Genomic DNA, 14,292 nt, shown 5'->3' with positions numbered 1-14,292 from the left:
CAATGCTTATGAAAGGACCCTGAGAGAGCAGAACAGGCCACATTTTGTAGCAACATTTAGGAAGACCCTTAGGGGTGAGCCCAGCCCCATTATATAACAATGCAGAGGAAGACCCCTGAAAGCACTGTAGACCACAAGGAGATATGAGAGAGAGCAGGACAGCAAGTAGGCCACATTAGATAGTACTACTTAGAAAGGTTCTTGATTGTGTAGAACAGTTAGTGAGCCAGGCAATATTATGTAGCACCACAGGAAGGTCCTACATAGCGCGAAACAATAAATGACCTGGGCCACAGTATGTAGCACTGTATAAGAAGGTCCCTAATAGAGTAGAATAACAAGTGAGCAAGGCCACATTATGCAGCACCATCCAGGAACAACACCAACAGAGCAAAATGCTGAATGAGCCCATCTAGAGATTGTTGCGCCATACAGGGAGATCACAGCTCACAGCCAGTGCTATTCACCTAGCTATGTCACCTAGCACCCAATCTTCTTCAGTTCTGGCAGTCAAAAGACTTCATCTGCCCAACAGTGACCAGTCAGGACCACTCTCTAAAGTTTGCTACCTAATGGCAAGATAGATATTTGCAAATAACATAATTCTAATGCAGGAATATCCAGTGTTTGGACTGCTTGTTGAACCACAGTTCCCAGAATCCTCTTTAGTTGGGAATAATGTGCCTGAACTATAAACCAGCTTGTAGTGCCACACAATTGACGATTGATAATGTCCCATGCTGCCCCTTATAGAGAATGTATGCAGTATGTCGGCACTGGCGCTGATATCTGCTTTACTATGTAACAATCCGAGAACAACTTGCATTTTTCACACTTTTACCCCAGGTTTCTGCTCACACTCTTGTCTCACATCTATATTTAGCAGGTCCTTCTGTCTATACCAAACTTGTCTTTCCTTATACTAGAAACGCCAGTTATCCACCATTTTTTCTTTCTGTCTCTTGCTGTATTTTTTTTTCTTCTTCTAAATATCACGCTGAGTGTTGAAGACAGATTGTAAAAATCAGTTGTACAAATATAGAAACATTCCATTGTGTTATATGGTCGGCTCTGGAGCCCTCTTAGTTTCTCTTCTTGCAAGTTGTGCTACGAGAAGTCCATGTGGTTTGTACTTTATAGTTTGTTCTTCATCACTAGGTGGTTTTGACTTTCACTAATTCAGTTCTGGCTTCAGTTGTGTTGTCCGATGCAGACAGAATAATATATAGGGAATAATGTACCACCCTATTGTAAAAAATAAGAGTATTGTAAATCATGGAAGAGTTTCATGACCATGTAAAGCAGTGATCCACTACAATTGGCTCGTGAGCAACATGCTTCTCCCCAACTCCTTGGATGTTATTGCCAGTGGCCTCAAAGCAGGTGCTTATTTTTAAATTCCAGGTTTGGAGGCAAGTTTTGGTTGCATAAAAATCAGATGTACTGCCAAACAGTCTCACATAGGGGCTACCGAATAGCCAATAAAACAGTACCTTGTACTTGATCCAAATTACTGGCAAAACCAGCCTATTGGGTTTATTTAATATATAAATAATTTTCTAGTAAACTTAAGTTATGAAGATCCAAATTATGGAAAGATCGGTTATCCCAAAAACCCCAGGTCCCGAATGTTGTTATGGTATAGGACCAATTATCCAGAATAAAGTCTATATGTATTCTGACTTTTTCTGAACAAAGACATTAAAAATGTGCGGCTCAAGTTTCCCTCTACACGCACCTCATCTGACCCGAACCTGGCACGGCCCACTCCATCCGCCATATTTATAGACCCGAGTCCGACCCACCCCGCATTGACATCACAAAAGGGGTGGAGCAGGTGCGAGTTTATAAATTCAGGGACTGGAAGCCAGCAGTGTGAGGTTGCGACCCGAAGATTTTTTGCGGTAGCCGTCCCGTTACCGCGGGTTTCATCACTAAAAGACATTATCAAATTTCATAATTTTCATTACTGTTTGAATTATTGCTTATTATTATATTTTAACAATTTCTAAATAATGTAATTGGACAAGCAACCCGTTTAAAGCCCCTGCAACGTTTGCTGTGTATCATTGACCCGTTTCCTCGCCCATCGGCATCCTAAACCCCGCCGTATTTTTATCCAACCTAGACAGTAAAGCATCAGTAGGAATGTTTAGTTTGAAAATCCCTAACGAGGCGGTTTGATGTTAATGAGCTAATTGTCAGTGTAATTATTTATTGATGGCGAGGAAGAGCTCACTGCTGTGGAGGTTTTTTCGCGGGTGTGCAGCTGTATTTGTCATTTCCCAGAGAGTTTGTTGAGACAAAGCAGAAAGTAGTAAATAACAGCAGCAGCCGTGGCGGCGGCTTTTATCCTATTGCATATTCAGCAGTCGGTAGCGACGCAAATTGGACTGCCGACTGCCTGCGCCAAGCAGGTGATGGGGTTTCTCTCTGGCTCACAGACTGCAAGGTGGGAAGCTCTGCCAGAGTTAAATAACTCTACTGGTTACATTCCAGTGATCCCATTGCACTTTTCATTTTCTCCTTGCTGGGGACTTAAATATCTTGGCAGCCAAACAGCCCAGCATTGGAATGTAATTTGCTGCAAAGTCCCCTATCAAATATTCCCTTGCATAAAACAGGCCGCCTTCAGCTTACTCTTGGGTATCGACATGCAGAAGCCTGGAGTGCATTTGCCAAAAATATCAATTTCTATAATTAAAAGGGAATAAAGCCCCCCCCCCCAATTACATTTTTCTTAATGAAAGAAACTGTAATTCTAAGCAGCTTTCCAATATACATTCATTAACATTTTTCAGAGATTTTAAGGTTATTTGTAAATGTAATTGAAACTGAAAGCAGTACAGGTATAGAAAGGCCATCTCCCACAGACTCCATTTGAAACCAAATAATGGAAATTCTTTTAAAATGATTTCCTTTTTCGCCGTAATAATAAAATGGTAGCTTGAACTTGATCCCATCTAAGATATAATGAATCCTTATTGGTGGCAAAATCAACCTATTGGATTTAATTAATATTTAAATAAATTTTTTAAGCAGACTTTCGGTATGGAGATCAAAATTACAGAAGGACCCCTTATCCGGAAAACCTCAGGTCCTGAGCATTCGGGATAACCTGTCCCATTTATTTATCCCTTTCTGCACTGCTGATTGTGCTGTTTTGAAACATGCATGCTTCGCCAAAGGGATGTGGATCAGCTGGCTTATGCTGCGTTATTTCAGGGCTGAACTCCATGGTGCGGCTTGTTCTGATCCGACTCGATGAGACAAAGCGAATGCGACGAGACGGATGCACTGAATAAAATGTAAGTAATAGGAATGTTGACATACAAGTCTGTCGGATGTGAATGCTGCACGTTGTGTCTTCACCTGACAGTCGTGTCGGATGCACCGACATTCCTATTACCTGCATTATATTTGTCGCATCCATCCCGTCACCGCTTCCTCTCATTGCGTCGGATCTGAAGAATGCGCACCGTGTGTTTCAGCCCTCGGAAGTCAGAACCGGCAGGGCAGAGAATAGGAAAGGGGCAGACATATTGCTTTCAACAACAGTTATGTTAAAAGGAAACTCTTAAATGTGTATAAGGGCTGCTTATACAGTTTACTTTTGGGTTTATATTGCCTTTAAGTGCGCCATCTCTTCTTCCAGAGTAAATGTGAATGTGTAGAAAGTCTTGGGTACCCTTATCTACTATTGAATAAGCACTGGGTTCAGTGGTGGCCTCATCTGTAACTGTGTTAATAAATGAACCCACTGGGGCACCTGGTTTTTATAGAACAGTGGCAAAACCAGCATTAAGCGTTAGTCCCCCAGAGTCGCCCAGTCTTCCATTTGCCCTGTCATGCTGTTCTATGACCAAGACCCTTTGATCTGCCAGCCGTGGGGGGGGGGCAGACACGAAAGCTGTGGTTGTTGTGGCAACATCTATCATCCCTTGGTGGCGGTGATATAAAGTGATTTCACGGTTCACAGCATCTCCCAGCTCCCAACTCCATTTCTGCCATCCCCTTTTAACAGCGACTGGATGAGCTTGTGTCGCTCGGAGGCTCTGCTATAGCTGGAACAGCGCAGAATATTAACTCCTCGCTTGGAATCCTACTGCAGGATTGTGCCCAGTCTCCAGGCCCTGAGAGCTTGCATGCTGCACATTTATCTCTTTATACACAGAATTACTTGGGTATCTGTGCCACCGCCTTATTTATGAACTGTATGGTTTATTCAGTTATGCAGCGACCCCACCTGCATAGGGCTCCCAGAAATCTTTGTTTTGAAGGGTTTGCAAATTGCTTTGCCTGCTCTATTTTTTATGTGGGGTCAGGAAACCCATTATCCCAAAACCTCTGTATTACGGAAGGGTGGTCTCCCATAGACTCCATTTTATCTAAATAATCAAAATTTTAAAAAAATATTTCCTTTTTCTCTTTAATAATAAAACAGTAGCTTGTACTTGATCCCAACTAAGATATAATTAATCCTTATTGGATGCAAAACCAGCCTATTGGGGTTGTTTAATATTTACTTGATTTTCTAGTAGACTTCAGGTATGAAGATCCAAATTACATAAAAATCTGTTATCTGGAAAACCACAGGTCCCAAGCATTCTTCATAACCGATCAAATATTACCTGGCAGCAGCCTATGCGGTCTAGAACCAAGCAACTTTAAATTTTTCTGTTAGTTTCTCCCATGCCTTAAAGGAGAACTAAACCCTTGATAACTGCTCCCCCCTCCCAGCGGTTACCCTGGTAAACACCTCTAACTCTTTACTTACCCCTCGGTGCAAATTCAGGGCATCAGAGTTCACGGGCGCCATCTTCTCTTCGGTAATCTTTGGGAATAGAGCAGCATAATGGCGCATATACAGTTGGAGCAATCTTCTGTTTCGTGACAACTGATCATGCTCCAAAATTGACGGAAATTGACGAAGTGCCGGAAGAAGACCCAAAGATTAGCGAAGTGAAGAAGATGGCGCCTGTGAATCTGCACAGAGGGGTAAGTAAAGAGTTAGGGGCATTTACCAGGGGTAACACCTAGGCTGGGGGCGGGGGGAAGCAGAGAGGGGGGTCTATGTAGGCTAGGGTTTTTTTAATTAAGGGTTCAGTTCTCCTTTAAAAGACCAAGTGTTGGCTGTATATAAAGATGCGTGAATAAAAAGAATTATAATATAATGTGTATGTATAGTGAGTTCTTATAAAAGGATTTCTTATAAACATAAGTGGCAATGGCAGGGGGGATTTTTGCCATTTTTCACTGAAAAAGGCCATTATTGGGGCTTAGCTCTTCTCTGTATTGAGGGGAAATGCACTAAGCCTCTAATTTGCACTATTGCATTAACCCATAACAACCAATCGGCTTGTGAGCTTTCACATGGTCTGAACCCTTTACAGGCACCTAATAGTAATGTGTGTTGGCTTGCATTGTGTGTAGAATGTAATGTGCCCTCTGCATAATCACCATAACCAGGGTTTCCTCTGTGCATGGCGGGGGAGAGAGGGGTGATTTATATGAGCAGTCTCCCAAAGGCGTTCCCGCCGGTGTCCTAGTATTAATACAGTCAGCAGAGCACTTAATGGCAAGATGGATTCTTGGATTATCACCAGCCAGCCTGCAGTGTGCTGCTCATCTGCATTGCAAATTGAGGTGCGTCCTAGAGGAAAAGCAATAGACATACATGCACTTTAAACTGAATTGGGTCCCTTTAATTTAACATTTCCCTGGCACCGGCGTGTACTTTGATGCTTTAGACTGGACCTCTCTCTAGGCTTTTATTCACCTCAGTTGTAGCAATGGTTGGACCTGTAAAACCTTACTTTGCAATACACCACTCTATATTTTGTTTTAACCATCAAATTTCAGAGTTTTATGTGGTGATCTTTGACATTTTTGTCTGGAACTTAGCTTTTAGCCTCACAGGATGATGGCAGCGGTGTGTTTTGAGGCTCTGGCCTCAGAATTTATTTATTTGCCTAAAATGTTTCTTTGCCGACTCCTCTCTCCCAGCTGCACCCGCCTGAGAGCCCGTGTGTCCCAATACCCTGACAGGGAATACACAGGCCTTGGGGTGGAGCCTGACAGCTCTATGGCAGCCATGATAAATATTAGCCAAGGCCTGGAGCAGAGCAGCTGTAGAGTGTTGGAAGAGCTCATGTGGTGGAAGGAATAGAATGATGAAGCCATTCCAATTTTATTCTACTAGTGAAATTTCCGGTATATCAGAGCCAAGACGGGAAATACAAAGCCCCCCTATTAACCGTTATCCTGGCTTATGATATGAGACGCAATCCCAACTTTCCTTGACCAACAAAGGCGACTTAGCTCCCTCCAACATGTATTTGTGTATAAAGCGGCACATATGCAGCAAGTGGTACCGCACTTAACCAGACGAATGACTGTAATTTTTGGAATGGTTAGAAATTAGGGTTGCACCGAATCCACTATTTGAGAATCCTTTGTGAAAGATTCGGCTGAATACCGAACCGTAATTTGCATATGCCAATTAGAGGCAGGAAAGGAAAAAGTGAGAAAAGACTGTTTTACTTCCATGTCTTGAGACGTCATGTGATTTCTCTTCCCACGCCTAATTTACTTATGCAAAGTAGGATTTGGTTTGGCCACACACATGGATTTGGCCAAAGCACACCTCTATTTTCGTGGCGGCGCACTCAAGGGTCCAAAGAATCGCTCAATTCAAAGATTTTCCTTCAGGTAAAAAAAATCACTTTATTAAATGCATCTTGGTACTAAGAACAGCGTCCGAGGTCTGGCGCGTTTCGTGCCACTGCACTTCCTCAGAGACCTCTGATTTGGCCAAATCCTGCTGAATTCAGTGCATCCCTATTCGACATATTGCAAGTATTCATTTTTGGGGAAACTGGCTAAACTTTATTGCCCAGGGGTATAGGCAAGTCTGCCATTAATATAATAAAAGTAGGGCTTTGCGACCCTGCACTTGTTGGACTAGAACTCCCAGCCTTTGGAATTTGAGATGCGGGGAGTTGTACTTGACCAACAACTGAAGTGGGGCAACACTGATATAAATTGTTACTGTTGACATATAGCCCTCCTATAAATCCATTTATAACTGCTACTGTCCTAAACAGTTGCCCCCTAGGACAGTTCTGCCTCTGTGAGGCCAATATTATCTTGTCCCAGTCGTGCCCAGACTAGTGAATGCTGACAAAGGGTTGGTTGGTAAAGGGCAGCTGATGCTGATCCAGCTGAAAACCACTTTAAAAAATAAAATTAAACTGCGCAGGTTGGAAATGTAATGAAACAGAACCTAACAAATTAGAAATCCTCTCTTCCTATTTGGTAGCAGTTTCCCGTTGACACTGAAAACATTCCCATTTTGCCTTTATCTCCTTTATAGATCAATTAAATTGCCTTTTTAATGATTCTTATCTGTTCTATGCATTGCTCCTAATTGTACAGCTGCATGTCGATGCTGTGTAAGGAAAAAAAAACCCATAATGTGCTCTGTGAAAGAGATGTGCTGTGTTCATTTGCAGACTCCTGTATGCTGATCCATGCAATAGCATAGTGGCATAGGTACTCCACAATATCATATTTAATATGGCAGGCAAAGGAATGGCAACTCTATGGTCCAACACAGATCCCAGCATCCGGCCGACAGCTGAAAAAAAACAAATATTTCTCTTCATTACCTTAAACATCAGTTGTTTGAAGCAGAAGTCCTGATTTTTATTCTAGTATTTACTCTACAAACGTCTGCTCTTTCTCAGGACGATTGTTGGTTAGTTTTGCATATTCGATACTTCTAGCTTTGGTCAAATAGCCATAGACAGGTCCGGACTGAAATTCAAAGTAGATCCTGGCATTTCAAATACACCGATACTGAAACAACCACCCACAAGCCCAATAAATAGTTACTGCCTATGGCATCTTACAGGAATCCCTCTGGCATTGGCCTGAATCTACAGCTTCCCAGTACGACCTGGCCATAGGCATATGTCACACAGGGCGGTTCTTGAGCTGAAATCAGTGCTGGTGCCAAACACTATGTTTAGAAGTATAATATTTATTATTAACATGTATTTATATAGTGCCAACATATTGCGTAGATTATTAATTAAATAATATGTCATTAAAGGGGTTGTTCACCTTTAAAAGCAAACTATATCCCCAAAATGAATACTTCAGCAACAGATAGTTGATATCAAATTAAGTGGCATATAAAAGAATCTTGCCAAACTGGTATATATACTTGAGTAAATGTTGCTCTTTTATATCTCTTGCCTTGAGCCACCATTTTGTGATGGTCTGTGTGCTGCCTCAGCGATCACCTGACCAGAAATACTACAGCTCTAACTGTAACAGGAAGAAGTGTGGAAGCAAAAGACAGAACTCTGTCTGTTAATTGGCTCATGTGACCTAACATGTATGGTTTGTTTGGTATGTTTGTGTGCACCGTGAATCATACGATCCCAGGGGGACGGCCCTTTTTAAAATGGCAATTTTCTATTTAGAAATTGCCCAATGACACATACTACTAAAAAAGTATGTTATTATGAAAATGGTTTATTTACATGAAGCAGGGTTTTACATATGAGCAGTTTTATGCAATATCTTTTTATAGAGACCTACATTGTTTGGGGGTATAGCGGCTCTCCAGTTGGCGATTTCAGCAATCTGGCTGCTAGGGTCCAAATAGCCTTAGCAACCATGCATTGATTTGAATAAGAGGCTGGAATATGAATAGAAAAAGGGCCTGAATAGAAATATATGTAAAAAAAAGTAGCAGTAACAATACATTTGTAGGCTTACAGAACATTAGGTTTTTAGTTTGGGTCAGTCCCCAGCCGATGAAAGATAGTAACGATAGTCATAAGAAGTCAAATAATCCAAAAAGCATAAAAAATAAATGAAGACCAATTGGAAAGTTTCTTAGAATTGACCATTCTATAACAACATGTTAAACCTGCTGCCCCCTACATACCTATATGGGCAATACTGCCATGCACTGATGCTGGGGCATAACAATATTAAGTAGCATTTTATCAATAATATGTAGTAAAAAAAAAAGATTTTAAACCTCTGTCTTTTCTGTTCCCTCACAGCCTCTGCAAATTGACGACAATTTCTGTGGGCAGGATTTTAACCAGCCGCTTGGGGGGACAGTCACCATAGAAGGTACACCGTTGTTTCTGGATAAAGAAGACGGAATGACATCAGTAGCCGCCTATGATTATCGGGGGCACACTGTTGTGTTTGCTGGAACCCGCAGTGGCCGTGTGAAAAAGGTAAGGAGGAATGCTGCACATTCCCTTGGGGAACCCTTTATTTATTTTGGGGATTACTTTTTGGGTTGTCTTGTTAATATGGCGGCTGAGCTGCAGATGTTTCTAGCGCCATGTTGGACTGATTTATTCCTTTGAGAGAACTTTGGTATTCTATGATGTAAAAACCAGTTGCCCCAATTCCATCCATTATATGATCGTAAGAAGAATATTAAGCATTCACAATTACTCTCTGGCTGGGGAAACTTGAAGTTGTTGTTTGATAGCTGGAACCAGCCTTGTCTTACGTTATTGCTCTTTGAGGAACCTTGTTTTACCTTAGCTGAGGTTAAGAAAAAAAAAAAATGTATTTTGGCTATTGTTTAACCATACAGTAACCCAAACTAAACTTGTTTGTGAATAGAAAACAATTGTCTGTGACTGTGTATGTGCAGCCATTCAGTTCTTTGTAAGGTATGGTTACAATGTCTTACTAGATCAGCATCAGTAGTTACCCAAGGCTGATTATTTTTAAGTTTGCTTTTTAGTATTCTAACATACCCCCACCCCAAAATATCCGTACAAAAAAAAATGCCAAGATTTGAGGTGAATGACACTTGGCGTTTCCACTAATCAGATCTGGGATGTAACGGTGAAGCTGTCGATGAAGACGCCGCCTGTCACTTCTCATTCTTCCCCTGACAGGTGTGGGCTCGGCAGAACAATGCCTTTATCTGCTAAAAAAAAAGACAGAGAAAAAAAAGTAAAAAAAACCCCAAAAAACTGACAATTCTTTTTGTTCACCTGTCTGTGAAATATTCTGGTGTCTGGTTTGGAGAATACACCCCTTTCCTGCATAGAATGTGAGTGAGCCCGCGAAGGCTTGTAACAAGTCTGGATAGAGTGATTAGTTGTAAATGCTGCACAATTTAGATGTTTGTTCATTTAATGCACTCATAGTTGTAACTGCTAAACAGCTAATAAAAAATACTCCTTTATCTGAGCCCCCTGAAGTTTCTCTTGCCCACTCTGACTCACCAGCTGTATGGGGTGTGACATCACAATGATCTCGGCCTGCATTTAGACAGTTCTGATGTCATCATGACCTGCTGAGACCTCTGTTGCTATGTCACTGGTGTTGCAAAAGTATTTCAGGGTGTGGATGGCTTTCCTGAAATTATTTTCTTTTGTTATTGGTTTCCTTTGATCCTGTAACAATTACATTGTTGCAGTGTAACACAACTGCCAGCAATGTTTGTTCTCTACTGCCACATTTTATATTGCCTCCTCTCTTTCACATGGTTGCTGTTTCTTATTGATGAAATGCGGCTATCCCATCAGTATATTTGACTGGCCCAGAATAGAGTTTAAAGGGATACTGTCTTGGGAATTTTTTTTCCAAAACACCAGTTAATAGTGCTACTCCAGCAGACTTTTGCACTGAAACCTGTTTCTCAAGAGCAAACAGACTTTTTTTTATATTTAATTGTAAAATCTGACATACGGCTAGACATATTGTCCGTTTCCCAGCAGCCCCAGTCATGTGACTTGTGCTCTGCTAAACTTCAGTCACTCTTCACTGCTGTACTGCAAGTTGGAGTAATATCACCCCCCCCCCTTCCCCCAAGCCGCCCATCAGCGGAACAATGGGAAAGTAACCAGATAACCGCTCCCCTAACACAAGATAACAGCTGCCTGGAAGATCTAAGAACAACACTCAATACTAAAATCTAGGTCCCACCTTGACACATTCAGTTACATTGAGTAAAAGAAGCAACCACCTGCCAGAAAGCAGTTCCATCCTAAAGTGTTGGCTCTTTCTGAAAGCCCATGACCAGGCAAAATGACCTGAGATGCACCTACACACCAATATTACAACTAAAAAAAATACACTTGCTGGTTCAGGAATGCAATTTTATATTGTAGAGTGAATTATGTGCAGTGTAAACAGTATAATTTAGAGATTAAAACAACATCATAAAAATAATGACAGAATCCCTTTAAGTAGAGGTGTCTATCCCCAAATTTGCTTTGTTTGTGTATATATGGCTCCTCATGGATTGCTGCTGTTGTAAATATGGTGCCATCCTAGGTGCTACCCAATACATTGTCACCCTTAGTGAGACAAATACATCACTATAAACAAATACTCCAATTATCGGCACATTTTATTCCAAAGTCAGCGTCTTGGATGTTTGAGAAGATCAATAATGGGGTTAAGGCGCCCTGCTGTGATTCAGGCGTGGGGCTGAGGCGTCTCCGGCACATGTGTGCAGCTTATCACCAGGAAGCCTGTGCATAGCAGGAAGGCAGAATCTCAATATAGATCTGGCATTTAACCCAGCTGAGAGAGGCTTTAGGAATGCACACCGAGGATGGAAATAATTGTCCGACTCCTTCCTCTCCTGCTCAGGCTGAAGATGGCTCAGCGGGGAGAAGGAAGACCAAGCTTATTTGGGTGTTCAACATAGGAATTTTGGAGAGTGGCACCTTGGAAGGCCTTGTGTGGTCCCATCATGCACAGCATCCCTCTCTCATAGCTTGAGGTCTCCCTGCAGGATAATTATAAGAGCAATGGCTTCTGCCGTGCTGTGCCTTGATTTTACTACGATGGTCTAAACCACAATTCTCTATGCAGATAAATCCCATGATTTTTATTGAAGAATGGTATCTCTCCTCTCTGCCACTAAATAGCTAAAACAAACTCCAATACCCTTTGGGAAGTGAGCTCAACCACCTGGAGAGTGTGAGCCCACTAACCACCAAGAGAAATGCAGCAGATATAGTATTGCAAAGGCAAAAGAACACTGGGCAGTTAATGTTGTCCGTAAGAATTTTAACTGTCCCCAACCCAACAAACTAAGTGCCCCATTGTCTCATTTTTAAGGTTACAAATGGGCAAAAAATACCTTTGAGCCATTGCTGCTTTAATGACTCCATTGTACCATTGCATTAAGTCAATGCTACCAAGCTCTTGCATTGGATGGGTTTAACTAACCAATATATATGGTGCGTTTAATGCCCAAAGTTCCCCTTGGAGTTCCACTACCCATATTCAAGCTTATATGTTGATGGTACCCCTTGTTAACATTGGATATTCTTATATTTTTCAATAGTGGGTACATTAGGCCTTATTTGCCAAGGAGGGTGATGCACTTTCCCTGTAGAGCTTCTAATCTAATTATAGCCTATAGGGTGGTTGTCCAAAACCTTTTTTTAACCTGTGAGCCACATTGAAATATGAAAAAATTTGGAGAACAACATACGAATACAAAAAGTTCCTGGGAGTGCCATATATAGGCTGTGATTGGCCATTGGTAGCCCCTAATTGGATTGGAAGCCTACAGGAGGCTCTGTTTGGCAGTATGTTTTTGTATACAACTACAGCTTGCCTCCAAGCCAGGAATTCAAAAATAAGCACCTGCTTTGAGGCCACTGGGGCAAATTCACTAAGATGCGAAGTTGCGCACAGGGGTAGCGTAAGGTTGCGGAGTTGCGCTAGCGTTGTTTCGCTATATAAAACGAAGTTGCGCTAGCGAAGGCTAATTTGCATACGGCGCGAAATTCAAATTTCAATGGAGGAACACGTATCTGCACTACAAATGCCTAGAAAACCTTCAAATCTGCAAATAAAATTTTTATTTTGCCCTACACATGTGCCCACTGTCTAGGTAAGTTGCCATGAGTCAGGAAAAGTAGGGGGAAGAAGGGGAGCCCCAAAAATTTTTCGATCTTTTTCAGCCTATCAGCCATCATCTAGAAAACACGCCAGCGTTTTTTGGGACTTAGAAAAAATTTTGAATTTTTTTGAAACAATCCCTATCTACTCTATTGCGCTTCGCCAGGTCTGAGGTGGCGAAGGAAGTCTAGCGTAAAAGGTAGCGTTCGCTACACTGCGCAAGTTAGTGAATTTGCGTAGTTTCGTCGCTAGCGAAGATTCGCCTGGCGTAAGGTTGCGAAGTAACACTAGCGAAACTACGCCAGCGTTCGTTAGTGAATTTGCGCAGTAGCGAAAATGTCAAACGCTAGCGAATTAACGCTAGCGTTCGGCGCTTCGCGCCTTAGTGAATTTGCCCCACTGAGAGAAACAACAAGGGGCTGGTGAGCAACATTTTACTCCTGAGTCACTGGTTGGGGGTCACTGCTGTAGGGTGTCTGGTTGCCTTCAGGACAGCCATGTGTTATACAGTTCTTCAAAAAGCCTGAATGCATCTCTCTAGGAATTTCTGTGCCCCCGGCTTCCAGATAGTTCTCCAGAAGAGCTTGTGGCTAATACCCAACGTTAGTGTAAATGAACACTTTTTATAAGCCTCTAGACTGGAGGAGCTTCATCTGATCTGTATGTATTTCCATCCTCTGTGAGGTCCATAGGCAGTCATAATGTATATGTATTGTCTTTAGAATGGAGGTGGGGGTTGGCTGCAGGATCAATAAGTGATCTAATGTGACACACAGTGATGGCTCTTACATTTCTCCAATTCCCCTTCAGTTTGCCGCTGCTATTGAACTCCAAATAGCAGATTTCTAATGGCCCTTTAGCCTACCTGAGATGTAAGGGGGCGAGGAGGGATGGGAGGGGGACGGGGACAAGGTGAGATCAATGGAGAAAGAGTGGGAGAGACTGATACTTTCAATTATGAGGGATAGAAATCTTATAATTGCTTTTGCCTTGTCGTTCTTCTCTGGAACACGGAGCTCTCCTGTGTCTTATTGCCCCCCACCCCTGCTATTGCTTCCCGAGAATGTTTTCTTTAACCCTTGTGTTCTGCTGCCTGTGTAAGAAACGTAAAAAACCTGCTGACTTGACTTCTAGATCCTCTTGCTCAGGACTGAGTCACTGTGTGAGTGTTACAATTACCCTTAAATAGACACGGCATAAAGAAATAGTGCCTTTGCTTGCACATTATATTTCCCTTCATTTTTTTTGCCTAATGTGCACGTGAGAGCTGCCAAACTGATTCCACCCAGATTGGAATTTTCTGTAGGCCTCAACATAATTGTAACCTCTTTTGGTCAAGGATAGATTTTCTTCAAACTGAGGCAACCAATA

General features: G+C 42.0%; 1 protein-coding gene across 4 annotated transcripts in view; it reads left to right on the top strand.

Annotated features, from left to right (window-relative positions):
* plxna1.L (plexin A1 L homeolog) overlaps positions 1–14,292 on the top strand; it is a 256,200-nt gene that overhangs the window by 50,382 nt on the left and 191,526 nt on the right. For all 4 annotated transcript variants that reach the window (XM_018256516.2, XM_018256518.2, XM_018256517.2 and 1 more), the window contains 1 exon segment: positions 9,084–9,266. In XM_018256516.2, the coding sequence (XP_018112005.1) occupies positions 9,084–9,266 (183 nt within the window).

This window comes from Xenopus laevis, chromosome 4L (assembly GCF_017654675.1).
Source record: "Xenopus laevis strain J_2021 chromosome 4L, Xenopus_laevis_v10.1, whole genome shotgun sequence".
Classification (NCBI taxonomy): Eukaryota; Metazoa; Chordata; class Amphibia; order Anura; family Pipidae; genus Xenopus; species Xenopus laevis.
The sequence above is the reverse complement of the archived record's forward strand: the minus strand, read 5'-3'. Positions and strand labels throughout refer to the sequence as shown.